At 41.2% G+C, this 17,767-nt stretch overlaps 1 protein-coding gene across 1 annotated transcript in view; it reads right to left on the minus strand.

The window, feature by feature from the left end:
- The window catches only part of RBM33 (RNA binding motif protein 33), a 99,901-nt gene that overhangs the window by 37,129 nt on the left and 45,005 nt on the right, over positions 1-17,767 (minus strand). Inside the window, 3 exon segments of the mRNA XM_079151615.1 lie at positions 6,208-6,266; positions 9,655-9,937; positions 13,346-13,554. Coding sequence (XP_079007741.1) covers positions 6,208-6,266; positions 9,655-9,937; positions 13,346-13,554 — 551 coding nt within the window.

Raw genomic sequence — 17,767 nt, forward strand, 5'->3', positions numbered from 1 at the left:
AAGGGAAAAAAATTCTGATCTTCTGGAAGAATGCCTTTTGATACTTTTAAGAACTTCTTTCAAAGTTTATCTAAATAATGCACCTAATCAGATTTATGGGTCTTCAAACCCAGGAAAACAAGTGCTAAAACAAAACAAAATTTTAAAGGGGGTGTGTTCTAGAGGATATAATACGAAAAACAGATCAGAGAGATCTGCTTGGCACAGGGAGGAGGATTTCAAACTTCATGTTACTGTCCCACATTCAGACTAAATGTTTAAAATTTTGATGGGCGATCTACATGGCATTGTATGTCTGAAGAGGATTTATGGAGGTTTTACTATCAACTTAATAGTTTCACTTACTGAAAAGTGAACAAAATAGTTTGCCACATACCTTTCTATGGAGTAGCTCAATGGTCCCAACAGTTTTTCCACAAGAAACCAGTTCTGTAAGACTTCAATGGGTTTTCTCTGGCCTCCAGTGTGGCCTTTATTCAGTCCTTTCTCCACCCTACACAAACAACGTGGGCTGACAGCAGCAAGTCAAGGTAAAGGGTTACTGAATTTGATCAACCACCTTCTTTAATAGCTGTTACCACAGAGTTTAGCTGCTCCTGTTACTGCTGCAGATGGGAATTTATTGATATGATTAAATTTGATGGTATGATAATGTATGGTAATCATGATTAATCAGAAACCCACAAGCAAGTGGAGGATGTTGGGTATTATGTCACCTGCATTTTAAACTGCATTCTTTCCTTGCAAGTCTGACAACATTTGACAGCTGGAAGGATCTCCTACCACATTCTGCTACTACTCAATAGATTTGATAAGAGAAAATGCCCATCATTCCTCCCCCATCTTAAGTGCTAATAATTACAAGGCACTGCAGGCATGTTGTAAAAACAGCAAGCATTCAAAGAAAGACTTTCTTTCCTGGATAGAACAAAGTCTGGATGCTCATCTGCAAGGCCTATCATCAGAAAAAAAAAAATGTGATTTGATGCAGCAGAGCTCATCAGACATGATTTGCATGAAATGGCGTTTAAGGCACATCCAGCAAGCGTCAATCACCACCACCTGATACCACACACCACAGTACAGCCCAACTCCCTGTGATGCTGCACTGACAGAGCAAAGGCATAGGCCAATCTCATCTGCTATTACCTAAGTAATAATGCAATGACTAAGAAATTTAACTGTAAAAGCACAGTAGCCTTTTAAACACAATTTTCATTTTTAGTTTTGATTAAGAGTACTAAGGAACACCAAACTACTTGGTATTTATCTGGCTAATAAAAATATTTATCTATCATTCAAATGTAAAATTAAAAGGACTGATTTGGTTTTAAAATATCCTAGAGGTCAAGAACCTTTAAAATGTGGATAACTTGTGATTTATCCACAAAAACAGCAATTGCACTAAAACAGAAAAATAAATGCACTGGAGAAATCTCAAAGCAACACTTTAAAATATTCCAACAATTGACATTTTAGAGTTACTTTAAGTGAACAAACTTCAAAAACAACATCTCTCTGAGGACAAACACATGACTGGAAAACGCGGAGAAGGAAAGGACGTGTAACTTCATATTAGTGACAAAATATCAGGGACAGCCCTTGGGAAAGAAAACAAATTAGACTACTAATGTGTAAAACAAAAAACATTTGGAATGAAAACAACCTGACTGTGATCAAGGTAGACTAGCTACCCCATCCCTTCTTCCCTATAAAAACAAAAACAAATGGTATGTGAAATTACATTCAGAGGTCCTGACAGGAATGCAAAGAGTAGCCTGGTAGGTGGTGGGAAGCCAGACGGAAAGACTGGCCAGGGCGAGGAGCCACAAAAGAAGGCCTGTGAACCCTGTGGCATAATGGTGCTTCCACTGCCAGTAACTGAGATGCTCTATGCTGGGAAGATTAAAATTCTGATACGAATCAAATGAGAATCAAAACTGATATGGTTAACAATTGAGATATGCTTTATATTTGCAAAAGAGATTTTTAACTGATTTGAAAAAATAAAATGGCCACTGGAAATAAGTCAGGTAAGAAAGAGTTTAGCCATAACTAAAATTAAGTACATGCATAAAATTCTTAGCAGAACAAAGTGCTTCACAGAATTCCTCCAAATGTGCCAACAGCTAAAGCAATGTCTTGCAAGATGATAAAAAATAAGGGTCTTTTTCTTATGACACATCACTTTGACATTCAAAACTTTTCGAAATTGCTCATTCAATTTGATAATATTCATTAAGAAGAAATAAAACTGTTCATCTTACTACATCAAGCATAGCCTAGAATACCTATTTTGGCCTAGGATTTGAATTTTAATGTTATTATTTTAAAATGTTAAATAATTGCATGAAAAAGTGTTTCATATTGGCTTGCCTAGTCTTCTCTGTAACTGTTAATCAAAAAACTGGAGGCATGGGTTAGAGGTATAATTGAGTGGTAGAAAGCCTGCCTAGCATGTGCAGGGCCCTGGGTTCCTCTTAGTGTGGGGCTGGGGATAGAGCTGGAGGCACTGTCACCTAGGAAATGTGTACACATATTAGTCATAAATTAAGTATGCCTAATGTTTTCATACAATTGACTTTCAAGCAGGTAAAGTCTACCACTGCTGGGGAAAGGGAGCATCTCAGCACAAGTGCCAAATTCTCTCTATAAGACCATTCAAGGTTTGGAAATCTAAGGCTGGGCACAGGAGCCTTGTCTGCAATCCCAGCTACTCTGGAGGCTATGAAAGGAGAATGAAAAGATCTAGGCCAGCATGGCACCTCAGTGAGATCCCACCTCAAAATAAAAAGTAAAAAGAGCTGAGGATGTAGCTCAGTGGTACAGGGCCCCTGGGTTTCCATTCCCAGTACCAGAGAAGAGAAATCCAGTGCTACTTCTGCCTACTGTTTGCTCTTTGCTCTCTTTATTCACGTGGTTACAGAGCTGGATTCTTGTTCAGGTCAGTGTGCAGGATGTAGTTCTATTGTGCAAAATTCACTATGTGTCCCTGAAGACAACAACAAATGAAGTAAGAAAGATAGATTATAATACACACCCCTTCTCTGTACTACTTACTCTATGTAGGGCTTCTAATAAATGACTCAATATTAAATGCCTGTGCACATTTACCCAAGAACACTGTGTTCATACCTTCTAGGGTAAAGGCCAGAAGTCTGAACCACTGAGATACAAAGACTGGGGCTCTGTAAAGAAGTTTACCTACAGACAACCTCGGAAACAAGTACAAATTCACAGCTCTCATGATAGAAGGAACCCTGTGTGCGCTCTGGTAAGCGCTGTAGCAGAGCACCTGTCCTCAGAGCAGTGGGTTAGTTTGAAGGGGCTAAGCTGGGAAGACGACATCACAATGAACCTTCTCTTGTTCAGCTGACAGTTTCATTAAAACCTAGCATGAAGAGGCTGGGGTTGTGGCTCAGCGATAGAGCACTTACCTACCACGCTGAGGCACTGGGTTCAATTTTCAGCACCACATATAAATAAATGAATAAAATAAAGGTCAATCAACATATAAAAAACTTTTTTAAAAAGCTGGCACAAAGACTTCTGAATTCAGACCCGGTTTTATGTAGCAAGGAAATATACTGAGTCCAATAGACTCTATGATGAATTCAGTATCAGGCTTCATAACTTGAATGCTTTACCTATTTGTGTATGTGTTCATGTAGTCATTTTGTAAAGCCAAACTCCGTGTAATGAATACTAACTGAACCTCCACTACAGAGGAGTACTAGAACAAAGCCTGCAGACTACATGGCCAGCAGGGAGAATCTCCAATGGGCGTCAATAAACCACAATACTGTCTTCACTACTTCAATAATTTTACGCAAATGAAAATTAGTTTAAGATATAAATCAGGCTTCATTTAATTATGCTTGGTTTATTTTACAGTTTAGGAAGTAGCACAATGCAGAGCACTTGGCATAATGTAGATCCTTGTTAAATGTCTACCATATCAAGCTTTCAGTCACAGTAACTGAGTTTAAAGGGGGGAAAACAAGGTTACCCAACACAGATCTGGTTTAAGGAAAGTGATAGGAAAGAAACTTTTAAAAAACAGTGCACCTTGGGCTGGGAATATAGCTCAGCTGGTAGCTAGCATGCACAAGACCTTGGTTCAACCCCCAGCACCACAAAAACCAGAAAACAAAAAAGCACTCTACCTCTATTGTATTTATTGAACAGGCTCCATATTTGGTTGTTTTCTCCAAAAGAAAATGACTATAGAAGCAAAGCACTGCATTTTTCATAGCACAATGCACTGGGACTTCAGCCTGAGATCTCGCATGTAGGGCTTAAAAGGCAGGCATGTCCTGGATCAGAAAGTGGTGAGTGCTGGGCTACAGAAGACATTTTCTCAGATTACACACAGCCCACACATTTCCTAACACCACAGACTTCTCATCTCAAGACCAAAGACTTTATGCCTTGCAGGAATTTCTGCAATCACAGATAGTTCAACAGTATTTACCATCCTCAGAGCAATACTCTTAACTTAAAAATAAGTTCAATTAGTCACAAAAATTTTATTTTTCTCCTGTAATATCCTTGTTCTAAGGTTTTGTTCCCTTAAAGTATCTTCTAATTTTATAGTAAAATAACTTCTAATGTTATATTGAACAAACTTTTTACAAAAATATCAATTACAAACAGTGCTTCAATGTCTAGTTCTTAAAACTATAATTGCTTTTTCACATCAAATTTTATCCCTATAATGCAAATGAAAGATGAAAACAAGTCCAATAATCATGTGAACATAGATGTTCACAATCCTAAGAAAAGGTAAATAATGCTTAAAAATGTTGGTGCTTTACAATAGCTAGCAGATAAACTACTTCATTGGAAGAAGTGTAACTAAGGACTAAAATCACACATTATTGTTGGGTAATGCAATTAATAAAACTTAGCTAATGCTGGGCACACCTGTAATCCCAGCAGCTTGGGAGGCTGAGGCAGGAGGATCCCAAGTTCAAAGCCAGCTTCAGCAACTTAGCAATGCCCTAAGCAACTTAGAGACCACATCCCAACATTTAAAAGGGCTGGGGAAGTGGCCCAGTGGTCAAGCACCACTGGATTCAATCCCTGGTACCACAGAAGATAAAAAAAAAAAAAAAAAAAAAAAAAAAACCACAAAACTTAGCTATTTAGACAACTGCTTTAAATAGAGATTGGTACTCAAATAATTTTTTGAAAAGAACAAATCCTTAGAGCTTGTAAGTACTCTAAAGAAAAAAAAACAGCTAAATATAGGAATGAGAACAGTTAAGAAGCAGCTTCAGAAATCACAAAATTCATAAATAATGACTACAAATCAAGTCAGCTTCTAACAACTGCACAGAACCTTAAATCTAGTACTGATTAAATATTGTGAATAATCATCTGATTAAACATGCAGGTTCTTCATTCAAACTTGTTTGTAAATGCCATACATAAATGCATCAAAGCCAAATAGGCCATTATATTGACATTTCCTGAAAATTAGACTGCTTAGCCTAAATAAAGCTCTCAGGTTTATATACAAATAACTTGAAATTTTTATTATCTGGTTCATTTTTTTCCTCACAATTTTTAAAAAGAACATATATTCACTGGTTTAATAAAATTACGAATGACCTACCAATCAAACCAAAAATTCAAATGAAGTAAAATGTATATATTTAAATGAAAATGACCAGTTAATAGGCGTTTTGCTCACTACAGACAAAATTATGGAAAGTACAGACAAGTGTGTGCATCTGTATGTGCAAAAGAGAACATGAATATGCTTTGTTTTAAATATAAAGTGGAAATTTTCAGTTAAAAATATAAGATAACTGGCTCAATACTTTGGCATTGCTTTTGAAAAAACAAGGAGATTTCATTTTTATCTCCTAGAGTTTGACAAACTTACCTCATACACACCTTGTCCCCACCAAGCTTTCTCATAAAGCCAAGGACCTTTCCTTCCCACTTAAGGGCAATAACAAATCAGAATTCATATTCTTTAAGGCAAAAGGCATCCCACTGATGATCCCAATTCAACAATTTTACAGTTAAACAAAATTAATTCCACTTTCAAAAATCTACTGACTTTAAGCTTTTAACAAACATTTTCCACTACAGAGACTCAGGTCAATATTTACCAATCCTTGCATGTGTGGTATTAATATCGTTAGTGAATGTATGCTCTTCCCCATCAGAGCAGAAGGAGCAGCTGCTACTCACTGGGAATCGCTGGGGTCCCACGGCAGGCCTCGGCTGGCTTGGTACGGGCAGCAAGGGCACTGCAAGAAAATAGGTCACATTATAACCATGGCCTTGGCATCCAGACCCACTGGAAAAGGAAGACATTCTATGCACACAAATATGAAATACACGCTATGTGTACTGCACGTCATAATCTAGTAGGTCTACACATAAACTGAGAACTTGGTACTTTTCATGACTCCATAAAAGAAGGGAGACAAGGTTTCTGTCAGCATACAACAGCACAAGCCAAAGTTTCATCTGAATAGTGAATTACTATTTAGAACTAAAACATTTTGCAACAAGAGAGTGCTCCTCTAAAATACAAAACCTAGTTTGTTTTCCATATCCCTCCCCAGGTAATCTAGTGTATCACATTTCAGTTTATTTCCTACCCCAATCATATATCCATTTAAATCTAGACCCACCAAAAGAAACCCAGAGAAGAGATGAAGGGAGGAACAAAATAGGGCAGGAAGGGAGAGGGAAACAGCATACCCTGAGAATTGGAGAAGATGGTCAAACTCTCACAAAGAACCATCAAATAATCTATCCTGCCAAGACTTTTGTTTTTGTTTACAAACAGGCAGAACTCTCATAAATCTACCAGAAGAACAAGGATTCAAATCACTTTTAAGGAAAACATCCTATGGTAGGGAAGAAGTGAGATTTAGTTTCAGATCTCAAGGCTGAGATGTGTCAGGCTCTTTAAAGCATCTCTTGTACTATACCGATTTTAGTTTTGAAAGGCTCACCACCTTCACACACACTGTGTTTCATTTCAATGTGCTACTGGATGCTCCCAGAAGCCCTAAGATGATCAGGCACCACCAAATAAACTGGATTCCTTTCACCCCGCCTCAACTTCCTATGCTGAGGTCCAGTACCGCAAGGGTCATATACATGGAGTGAAGTCTTAGGCAAAATGAGATCTTCATGGTGGGCTCTACTCCAACCTGATCACTGTCCTCATAGGAAGGGGAAATTTAGTCATGAACATGCACACACCTAGGGAGAAGATGGCCACCTGCAAGACATGGGAGGCCTCTGAGGAACCAGCCCACCCATGCCTTCACCTGGGTCATTCAGCCTGCAGACTAAGGGAGTAAATTTCTACTGGCTAAGCCCCCAGGCTGGTGCATGTTATGGCAAACGAATACACATTAGATAAAGCCTGATACAGCATACTTCTAGCTGAAGAAGTTTTTGGTAAATAAGAAATACAGAAACAAGACACCTTAAGAATCAATCGAAATTACTGGTAACGTCTGCAGAATGTGTCACTGCTTGATCAAATGCAAAAATGTGATCCAGAGGAACTTACTTTAGAAAACATAAAAATGGCAGAAGTCCATTCTTATCTTGAGAGTACCCCAATCAAAGGGAAGTGAAAAAGGAGAGTGGGTCAATCTGTAAGACTTTATATAAGAGAGGCTGCAGACCCCCAATTCTATAGAGCTGATTTTTTTTGATTATGTCGTACTATATGAAGCATGAGACTAAACAAAGAAAAAACTAAAATGCCTCTGACTGCAGAAGATTATAGTGCAGGTGAAGAGGGATTAACAGACCTGTTAACCAACATAAGGACGCTTTTAAATTAAGTACTACATATAAAACACCCAGCTCTACCACAACTCTACCGCAGTACCACTTACATAAACTTGGAATCTAAGTGTCAGTTCTCAAAAATAATTTCAATATAATGAAGTGGTAAAAATACCAAGCCTCTTTTACCTGGAGAAATGAGAAGAAGTAAAGATGGAATCTCCAGGAAGAAATCTGATTATAAGCAACAAAATCTACAGAGGCCTCTAATGAACTGGTAATTTCTATAAAGCAATAGTCTTTTTCGTTTTTTGTTGTTGTTGTTCGAATTTTTTTTAAGTTGTAGATGGACACAATACCTTTATTTTATTTATTTTCATATGGTGCTGAGGATTGAACCCAGTGCCTCACTAGTGCTAGGCAGTCAAGTCACTCTACCACTGAGCAACACTCCCAGCACTGAAACTTTTGTTTTTGTTTTTGTTTTTTGTAGTGCTGGGGACTTCTGAAGCAAGCACTCTACCAACTGAGCTATCTCCCCAGCACAGACTTTTTCTTTTATTAAAAAGAAGACAGAGACCAAAAAGAAAAAAGAGAGCGGCTGAGAACAGATGTGACAGAGGCAGAGCAGGCTCTTGGCCCAGAAGATTCAGGGTCTATGAACCATCCTCACTGGAGCCCTGTAGTCCCTACTGTGAGAAGAGAACTTCGAACTTGCAATATTTCAAGTGCAGTCAAACCCATTATCCCATGTATTTAATGCACTGTTTTTAATTCATACAATAACTGCAGTAGTGAAATTTTAGCAAACAAGTTAGACTTCCATCAAAACTGGCTAAACTATAATATAATGGAACACTCTTCAACCTCTAAGAGAAAATAGGTGCCATCAAGATAGACTATTTTTAAATACTTTTAATGTATTTTTGCCTGCATAAAGCTCTGAGATGCTGGTTTGGGGTGTATGTGTACTTGATGCTCAGCCTCCCCAGAGAGCACTGTGGACTTATGCTTAAGTTCAGCGGCTCTCTACTGAATGAAGCACTACTTCTAGTGTCCCCACCTGTACCCACAAGGACATGTTTAACCTCTCCCCATGTCACTGTACCTCTGAAGATCAAAGGTAAAGACAAGTAACACGTGGCATATGCTCCAGAGTTCGTGGTGAAAATGTCCAGGAGTTCAGAGCAGACCTTACATGCTCTGACTCTCACGAAGAGCTTCAAGGTGCTACGCCTGCATCCTGCACTCCAGGAGAGCAGATCCTACACACTGACTCATTCTCCTTTTAAACCACCTGCTCACCTCAAAGACATCCTGGGTTTCTTTACACCTTCGCCACTCTGCAGTTCTAATACTAACTCATGTATTTCAGGTTGAAAAAAAATATGTATCTTAACCAACTGCCAGCTTTCTGCTGTATTTAACATGGAATCACCCAATATAAGATGCTGCTATAACTAAAATCATTCTGACAAATTAAACTTGGAGAAGCAGCTATAGATGGTACCTAGAGAAAGCACTTTAATGAGAGATACTCCTCCCTTCACAGGCACATGCTCCCCGTCCCTTCATCCCACAGCTTCTGAGACACGGGCACTGTGCTGGTCCACGGGGCACACACTCCCTGCCCTTCCAAAGTCTTGTAGGACAAGGGATGGCCAAGTACTTTCTGCTCAATCATAGAATAAATAGATTTACACTCTGAAGAAATGAGCTTGGTCATCATGCCAACATGTCTAAGGGAATGGGGAAGGAGCCACGGAAAGAACCATCTTGACCACGAAACCGCTCTGCCACAGTGACCAGGTGGCTGGTGAGTGCCTTCAGACTCACAGTGACCCACACTACACCAACCGCACTGAAGAAAGCACGCACCTTGGACAGGGGTCACCACCGTCCCCTTGAAGTGCGGGTTGATGTGGATGTTCTTGGGTTGCTGTGGCGTCACAGGAGGGGGCGTCAGCATCATCCTCGGGGTCTCTATCTGGGGGGGCATGTGCACTCCCTGAGGTGGGGAGGGGTGATGTGGGTGCTGCAGGGGAAGCAGAGGCTGTAGCTGCTGCTGCTGGAACAGACTTCTGATTGGCTGCTGCTGAGGAGGCGGAGGTGGAGGTGGAGGCTGAGGCTGTGGAGGTGGGATTAGTCTCGGAGAGTGAGTCTAAAAACCATAGGAAAGAAGGTGGACAGAAATTGACATTTAGAGGAACAGTAAAGGAATGCTGATGTGTTACAAGTTGACACTGACTAGCTTCTAACAGTTAAGACAAGTTCACAGTAACAACCTGTATAAAAATCAGGGGATAAATAAGCTGGTCCGCTACTCACAAAAGGGCTGATGTCTCAGTCAGCCTATCTGTCTAAGGCAAGTGGGGGAAAATGGTAGCCCCCAAACAGCCAGCATGAACTTTGAATAAAAATTCAGCTCATGGTGCTGCCTACCGTGGGCAAAAGTGACCAGGATCAGGACAGAAGCCCTGCTCAGCCTCGTGCACAGCCGACCCCGCTGCTCCTCCTGCAGAAGTCTGGAGGCAGGCCGAGCATGCACACAACCCTGTTACAGAAAGCAGGCAGAAGAAAGTGCCAGAGCCAAAGAGAGCCACTCCAGGAGTGGGGGGGGACACTTCATGGAGAAGCTGGCAAGTACACCAGGCTATGAAGGAAGAGAAGGGAAGGCCAAGCAGGTAAGTAACAGAACCACCTTACAGAAGACCAGGGAGGAAAGACCAGCTCTTCAGTAAACAAGGAGACCAGCGTGGCACAGCATGTAAAAAGGGAAAGGAGGAGGGCGAGGACAGGAAAAGTACAGCCCCAGCTGGCCAAAGATCCCTGGCTGTTCAGTCCAATGGCTATTAAAGAGGAAGAACCTCACAGCAGCTGCAGTGGTGTTCTGTGCCCCTCCACATTTGAAATGTCCACTGTGCTGTCCACACAGGAAGTACTGGACCTAGCTCCCAACAATCCCAGGTGAGTTTTCCTATCAGCCTCTTTACAATACTCGGGAGGTGTTCAGAAACAAAGAGCTGGAATCAGAATCCTGACAATCTGATTCCCTAAGTTTTTTTTTTAACCACCAAACTGTTCCCACAGCTAACTAGCAGTAGAACACTGCTTCTGCAGCTAATTTAACAAGCAATTTTCCCTGGGATGATACCAGATCATGAAGGATTCCTGGACTCCAACTGAAAGATTCATTATTACAGCATATACAACACGCATGATGAGGAATCCCTCATGATGTCTCTGACAGGAAGAGAACCACTCATGGCAGCATGTGGGATGAAGCAGGCTAAGAAGGAAACACAGACCCATTAATAGACCATGGCAAGAAGCAAGTGAGAGCAACGGCCAAGGTCTGATGAAGACCAAGGAGACACTGCAAAGGAATGGGGAGTAGGATTTTATAATTAAACCAGGGCTGGCTATCCTTCCTCAGGGGACAGCTTTTCAAAGACCAGAACCAGCTTAAATTGACTTTCTCTTGCTCCCAGGATCCAGGACACTCTTCTCATTCATCACCTCTGTACACACATGCACATCTTACTCGCTACCACAGCCCCACAGAGTGTGTTAACTGACATAGGGATACCCCAGGTACGCTGTAGAGGAAATGAAAATGACTACCAAACATGGTCATGATTAAGAGCATAATGGAGTCGCAAGGGAAAATCCTGTGTGCTTTGAAACAAGAAGTATAGGGCCTGTAAAATGTCCATGTGGACAGGGACAGGGACAGGTGGCAATGGAGAGACCAGAGTTGGGAAGAGGCCAAGTGGAGAAGACACTCCCACAGAGAGGATAAGGGGGGCACGAGGGAGAAGAGAGTGAGACATGAGAGGTGACACATGTGAGGGGCAGGCACTTCCTAACTGTAAAGAGTGGATTTTACACATTCTTACCAAAACAATCCACCTATGACAACATCACAGTGGAGGAGGGACAGAACAGGTACAAACAAAACCTCATATACCTAAAGAAGAGCAACTCAAGTCAAAACCAGCAACAGTGATGCCCAAGACCCAGAGTGTGGGCCCCAGGATAGGTGCCCACAATCGGCCACCACCCACCGAGAGCACAGTCCCATAGCGAGAATAATGGAAGCCAAGGGCAAGGCATTGACCAAGGGAAGGTGGGCAGACACAAACCAAGAGTTCTTCCAGAACGTGGGGATGAAAAGTCAAAGCCCAGTACAGCACTAGGTGGAAGAGAAGAGGAGAGGATGGCCTGGGGAAGCAAGTTCATTGCAGATGGACCTGACCTGTGAAGGTAACTGGCAACGGCCAAGCACCATGGACAGCAGAGAGGAGGCTGCAGCACTGGCCAGACTAGTCAGGCAGCTGTGTGTTTGGCTGGGCAGCCTGAATCAGTCCCATCAGAACCCAACAACACAACCTCACTGTCAGGATACAGGGCACCCTGAATTTCTGGGACAGCCGTTAAGAGTATTCACACGCACTCTTTCAGAGCAGTAACTTCTCTAGGAAGGCAGGCAGCTCATGTCCTACTCCTCCTCTTAGTGGAAGAAGTAGGCAGTTCTGTGACTTTCCCAGCATCACAGAGACACAGTTCTGCAAAACCTGGTCTCATGTGCAACAGTCTCTCCCAAGAGGCCACAATAACAAAAATGGTAGTGCCACATACGGCAAATAGTCTTGGGTGGTGCACAGGGGGCAGGGAAGGAAAAAGAAAATAAAGGTTAGACTGTGTACTATAAGAGGTGACTGAGACTCAACAACTGTGTGCACAATAGCAGGTGCCAACATGCCACATGCTTCTCCCTGCTGGGATATCAAAACTGGATCTTCATGCTAAGGCCAAAAAAAAAAAAAAAAAAAAAATCACCCTTTCTGCTCTGTCATTTCACAAATGAATGACTCCTAAAACAACGTTTCTGCCCTGAAGAAAACAGCAGTAAAAGCATAAGCAGGACATGTGGGAGACACCTACCCAGCTTTGCACTAAGTACATTTCTTCCAAACCCTGCCTTCTAAAGGAGAAAGCCAGAAGCCACCATCATTCAGAAGTCACTCACTACAACTCCTGTCTCTGCTTCCAAGTCATAGTAGGAGAAAACAGAAGAAATCCAACTTAAATTAAAATATGTGACACATTCTTAAACTATGAATACATTTTATGACTAGGATATGGTTATTAGTCTAAGAGAAACTGCTATTTAAGAAAAAACCTGTGGTAAACAGTGTAAAGGAAACAATAGTTCTAAAATATAATCGACTCCCGCCTCAACTCTGTATGCAATAACATCAAGGTTTGGAGAACAACTCGCCAGGGGAAGAAGAGCAGGGTGGCCTGGCCACTGGACATTAGGCTGTCAGGTCTTCCCCTGGAAGTAACTGTGGCACAGGTTATTGGTATTCAGACACTGGAGGACTGAATTTCAAAAACTATGTATGAAACTGCATCTGAGTGCCAAGCAGAAACTTCAGGTAGGAGTCCTACTGCTTATCTTTAATTTCGGACCAGAAGAGGTGAGCCCAGAACACGCCACCACAGAAACACAGTTGCAATGTCCCCAAGCTGTCAGGCTGCAGGCGTAAAAGCTCAGGATTACCACGACAGGAGGCTGTGCAGGAAGCAGAGCGGGCCTGTGGTCCTTCATCCTGCCCCGCTCGCTGCCCTCTCTCCTCTGGTCGCCCATTCCTCGGCACATCAGGGAGCCGCCTCTCCTTCCTCCCCGCCGGGAGCCATAGCGGCCCTGCTTGTGCTGCCGCTCTCTTTCTTCGAATTCAAGCAATGCAGCTTTGGCTTCTGCTGAAAGCTCTGTTTGAAGAGATGCACATGTGTTAGATACCTTCAAACACCCAAACTGAACTCAAGGGGAGGAAAGAGGAAAGACAGGACCGTGGAGCCCAGCAAGTTCTCCGCCCACCCCAACTCCTGGAACAGCAGGAGCCAGTGTGGCGCTGTGGGCGGTGAGGTCTGTCAGACGAAGGCTCTCTCTCCTTCAATGAGACTCAAGTTCACCTAAAATGTGAACGACTCTTCACTTGAGACTCCATAACGTGTGGAGTGAAGCTCTAGAGTGGCGGCGGCCGGGGGCTGTGGGCACTCTGCAGCCAGGCTCCTTTTCTGCCAGTAGCTGGCAGGGCTCTCCCCCAAGTCCCACAGCGGCATGACTTTCTCCCTGAAGCCAGTCAGAACAAGAGCACAAAGACTCAAAAGAACAAAGTCCTAATCATTCTGATTTTAAAAGAAAGCTATTAATGAAGGCACACTTAAAGTCAAATTATTCAAAGTAATTTTCCTAAAAAATGGAAAACTTATTTAATACTATTTCATTTCAACTACTCCCTACTGATAAAAAAAAAAAAAAAAAAAAAAAAAAAAACACCTGTGAAGACACCTTACATCCATGCAGTGTGACAAGGATGCCTTGTGAGAGCAGTCACATAGAGGAAAGCTCACCAATGCAAATGTGGGGGTGGGAGAATCAAGCAGGTGCCTAACTCTGCCTCCCTGACCCCCACATCGGGGGCACAGGACACAGAGGTGGGGCCCCAGGGAACTTCCAATGGCATAGTATTCCAAGGTCCTAAAGGGAAAAAGCCAATTTATCTAATAGGAACCCTTTATTTTAAATAATATCTAAGGTGTGATAACAGATCTTATACTAGGAAATGTGTATTTTCTCAGCAGGTCGCTGAACACTACTGAAGACTCTTAGACATTCTTCTCCAGTGAAGGATAGATTTTAACTGTCAGTGAAGTTCACCTCTTGGACTCTTATCACTGTCTCCAAACTATTCCAAAATCTCTGAGCCACATTTCATTTTGAAGCTTGTTTCTTTGGTATCCTCCTCCCCTTCAAATGAATCTAAACCCTTTTTGAAAGAAAATTTAATCTCCTTTTAACTAGCACAGACTTTTATTCTAATCTTGACTACATGATTGGTTCACACACACATTTTATGTGGTGAATCAGCAATTATTTTTCTAGTGGTTCTGAGTGTCAAGATTAATTTCACTATCCTCAGTAATAAAATGGTTTCAAATGACATCTTTAATCAGCAAGTAAAAATGCTTTCCTCCAATTGAGACAAGCTGTCACAAAAGGTCACCAAAATATGACAGGATGGAAATTACATTTGTAACTTCAACTGAAATGTTAATTTCCCTTTAACTGTTTTCTGCACTGTGTCCAGATACTAACATAGAGATACAGAGCAAAATAACCAAGTTTTATACTACATTGTCCCCTTCTAAAATGTTAAGAACATGTTTTCATGCAAATAATTGTATAACAGTTGTAAAGTGAATAAATACTTATGGAATACACAATTTGGCAAAACAAAATAGCAAATGATCCTCTGAGTTTTGTTTTGTTTTGTTTTTTTAAACAAGATAACTGAACCAAGAAATTTTTCAAAACTTTGCAAATACAGGAAACAGGATAAACAGAACAGTACATGACTGCTGGCACTAACAATCTTGAACTGTTTTTCACTATATGAAAATGTTTTCCCACAGATCCTTAAATGAAATTAACTAAGGATATTAGTTGAAGAGAACACTATGTAGGTATTAGGAGCAGGGTTTTTTTAAGCTAAAGCAATAAAAAACAATTTAACATACTACATGTGCCAATGAGACTTAGTATAACAAACACACAATCTGGACATGTGCTTCCAGATAATATAGAAGAAGGCCTACTAAAACAAACATGGCCTCTTGCTTATTTACAGCTTACTTGCATTGCTTTCAAAGACCATCTGAGGTCTACTTCCCAGGATAACAGAACCCACAGGTCTGAGCTCCCAGGTCTCACCTGTGAGAAACTGTCAATGACACCTCATTAATAGAGAACAGTACTGACATTTTCATTCAAAATATGTCATTTCCCTACATGCATGTTCTGGCAACGCTGCTCAACCACCTTCCTTAAGAGAATCACCATTTACACCCTATGGTGCATATAACAACTTGATGTATCTTCTGGGTATGTAGTCTCACACCAACCTTGGGAAAAGTGAGAAAACAAGCATTCAAATCTTTTCCTATAAGGTTTCATTTCCACAATCCTGACTCAAAAAAAGTGTACCAACTAAGATCTTAACTTAGAAGAAAACCCAAAACTCTACTTCTAATTCAATTTGAATTCAAAATACCAGTCAACAGTTGTGCTTTAGATTTCTTAATGGTCAAGACTGTCATTATATCTGAATTTGTGTTTTCTACCATTAAGAATAACACCCCATATCTGAATATGAACAAAAGACAAAGTACCAAAACTCTCTCCTAGATTTGGAAGAGAACTCATTATTTCACGTGTGAAGTTTTAGGGTCAAATGGGGGACTACAAGCATTACTTACTTTTTTTTTTTAAAGAATGGCACATTTTCAACATTAATCCACAGTATTAACCAAAAAAACAAGAAAGTTTTTATTTCTTATGAAACATTAATATTACTGCTTCAAAAAATGCATGAGATAACATATATACTCTAATGTCAAAATATTCTAATCTTATTACAAAAAGTAGGCAACCAGATTTATACAACTGAATAAATGCCATTATTTCTATTCCAATCCTGAGACTGATATTTCTATGATTAGGAACACACAAACTGAGAGGTAAGGAGTCATACAAATCTCGTTTCTCATACACCCTGCTCTCCTCTACGTGTCTCAGTGAGTCTTTCCTCCTCTGTAAACTAAGTCTGTGTAGGGGAGTTGCTCACAGGAAAATTCTTTTTTATATTGAGAATAATACTAACTGCAGTTACTGATAAACCTGTTTCTGAACTCTAAAGTTAGGACTCAAACATGGAGCAGAGAAAGGTGCCGTTGAGCTTTACCTTTTTTTGCCCTGTTATTTAGCCAAATAACCATGTTCTGCACAAATGCATTTTGTCCTTTTTTAATGTTGAAAAGAAAGGCAAATAATCAAATTGTTTACATTTATAGCCACTCTGCCTCTAAGGACCCCAGACTCTCTCTTCCCTCATATTCCAAGGGGGCAACCTGCCCACAACGAATCAATCCTTCCAGACTCTTGTCTCAAGATAACATGAGTACAAACCTGCCAGATGCCTTGACAAGAAAAACAAGATTCGACGCAAATTCTTTGAATACAAGAAAGTGTAAATGACTCTGGAAAGGAGGTCCTGAAAAGAAAGATGCAGGAAGGAACGAAACAAACAGCACTTAAGAACACAGGCAAGCTGGGCACTTCAGAACAAGGTCATTATCTGGGCTACGGTGGAGGTGAAAGGACAAGGAAGTGGGCACAAGTAGTGAGGCAATGTGGTCCATGGGAGGTTGGCACAGGTGACACACGAAATCCAGTGGCCAAACAGCCATGCTGGTTACAGAGGGTAGAAGTGCCCCCTTTGCAATGTTGGCTATCAATGATTTAATATTCTCAGACTTCATAAGGACTTATGGGGGCTCCATTGTTCTGCTTTCATACTTGGGACTTTGAGACACAGGTAATGAAAATTACAGCCCAGATAATGAGGCCCAAGCAAAGAAGCAGAAAAGTGATGCCCTGCCACCTCCTCCCAAGTTCAGCACCCTCCCTGGTTCCAGAAGACACCATGCTGCTGCTCAGGGAGCTCAGTGCTCAGCCAGGTGGAGACTTTGCCCTTGTTCTTCTCATCCCCATCCAAGACCAAGACTTCACTCCAGTGAGTTTCTTCTGCAATGCTGTCAATTCCTCCCATTGAAGTTGTTTTTTTTCTAACCTCCTGCTTTAAGAACTCTGCTTTATCTTCTTTTATCAACACCAACTTCAGATCCAATTTCCTAGAAACACCATAAGTTTCTAAGAAATTTTAGGGTGTCTTTAAGAAACCAAGTTCAGAACAACCAGCAACTTTACATCATAACTTGAGAAAATTCTAGATAAATCTTGGGTCAAAAGGTAGAGAAGGAGGAAAACAGAGTGGAGAGAGGGAGACTCTGACACTCTGTAAGACAGCACACACAAATCCTGCTTCCTACAGTGACAGGAGAGAAGGGTGGTAGTGACAGG

Source organism: Sciurus vulgaris (genome assembly GCF_902686455.1).
Source record: "Sciurus vulgaris genome assembly, chromosome: 8".
In the NCBI taxonomy this organism is placed as follows: Eukaryota; Metazoa; Chordata; class Mammalia; order Rodentia; family Sciuridae; genus Sciurus; species Sciurus vulgaris.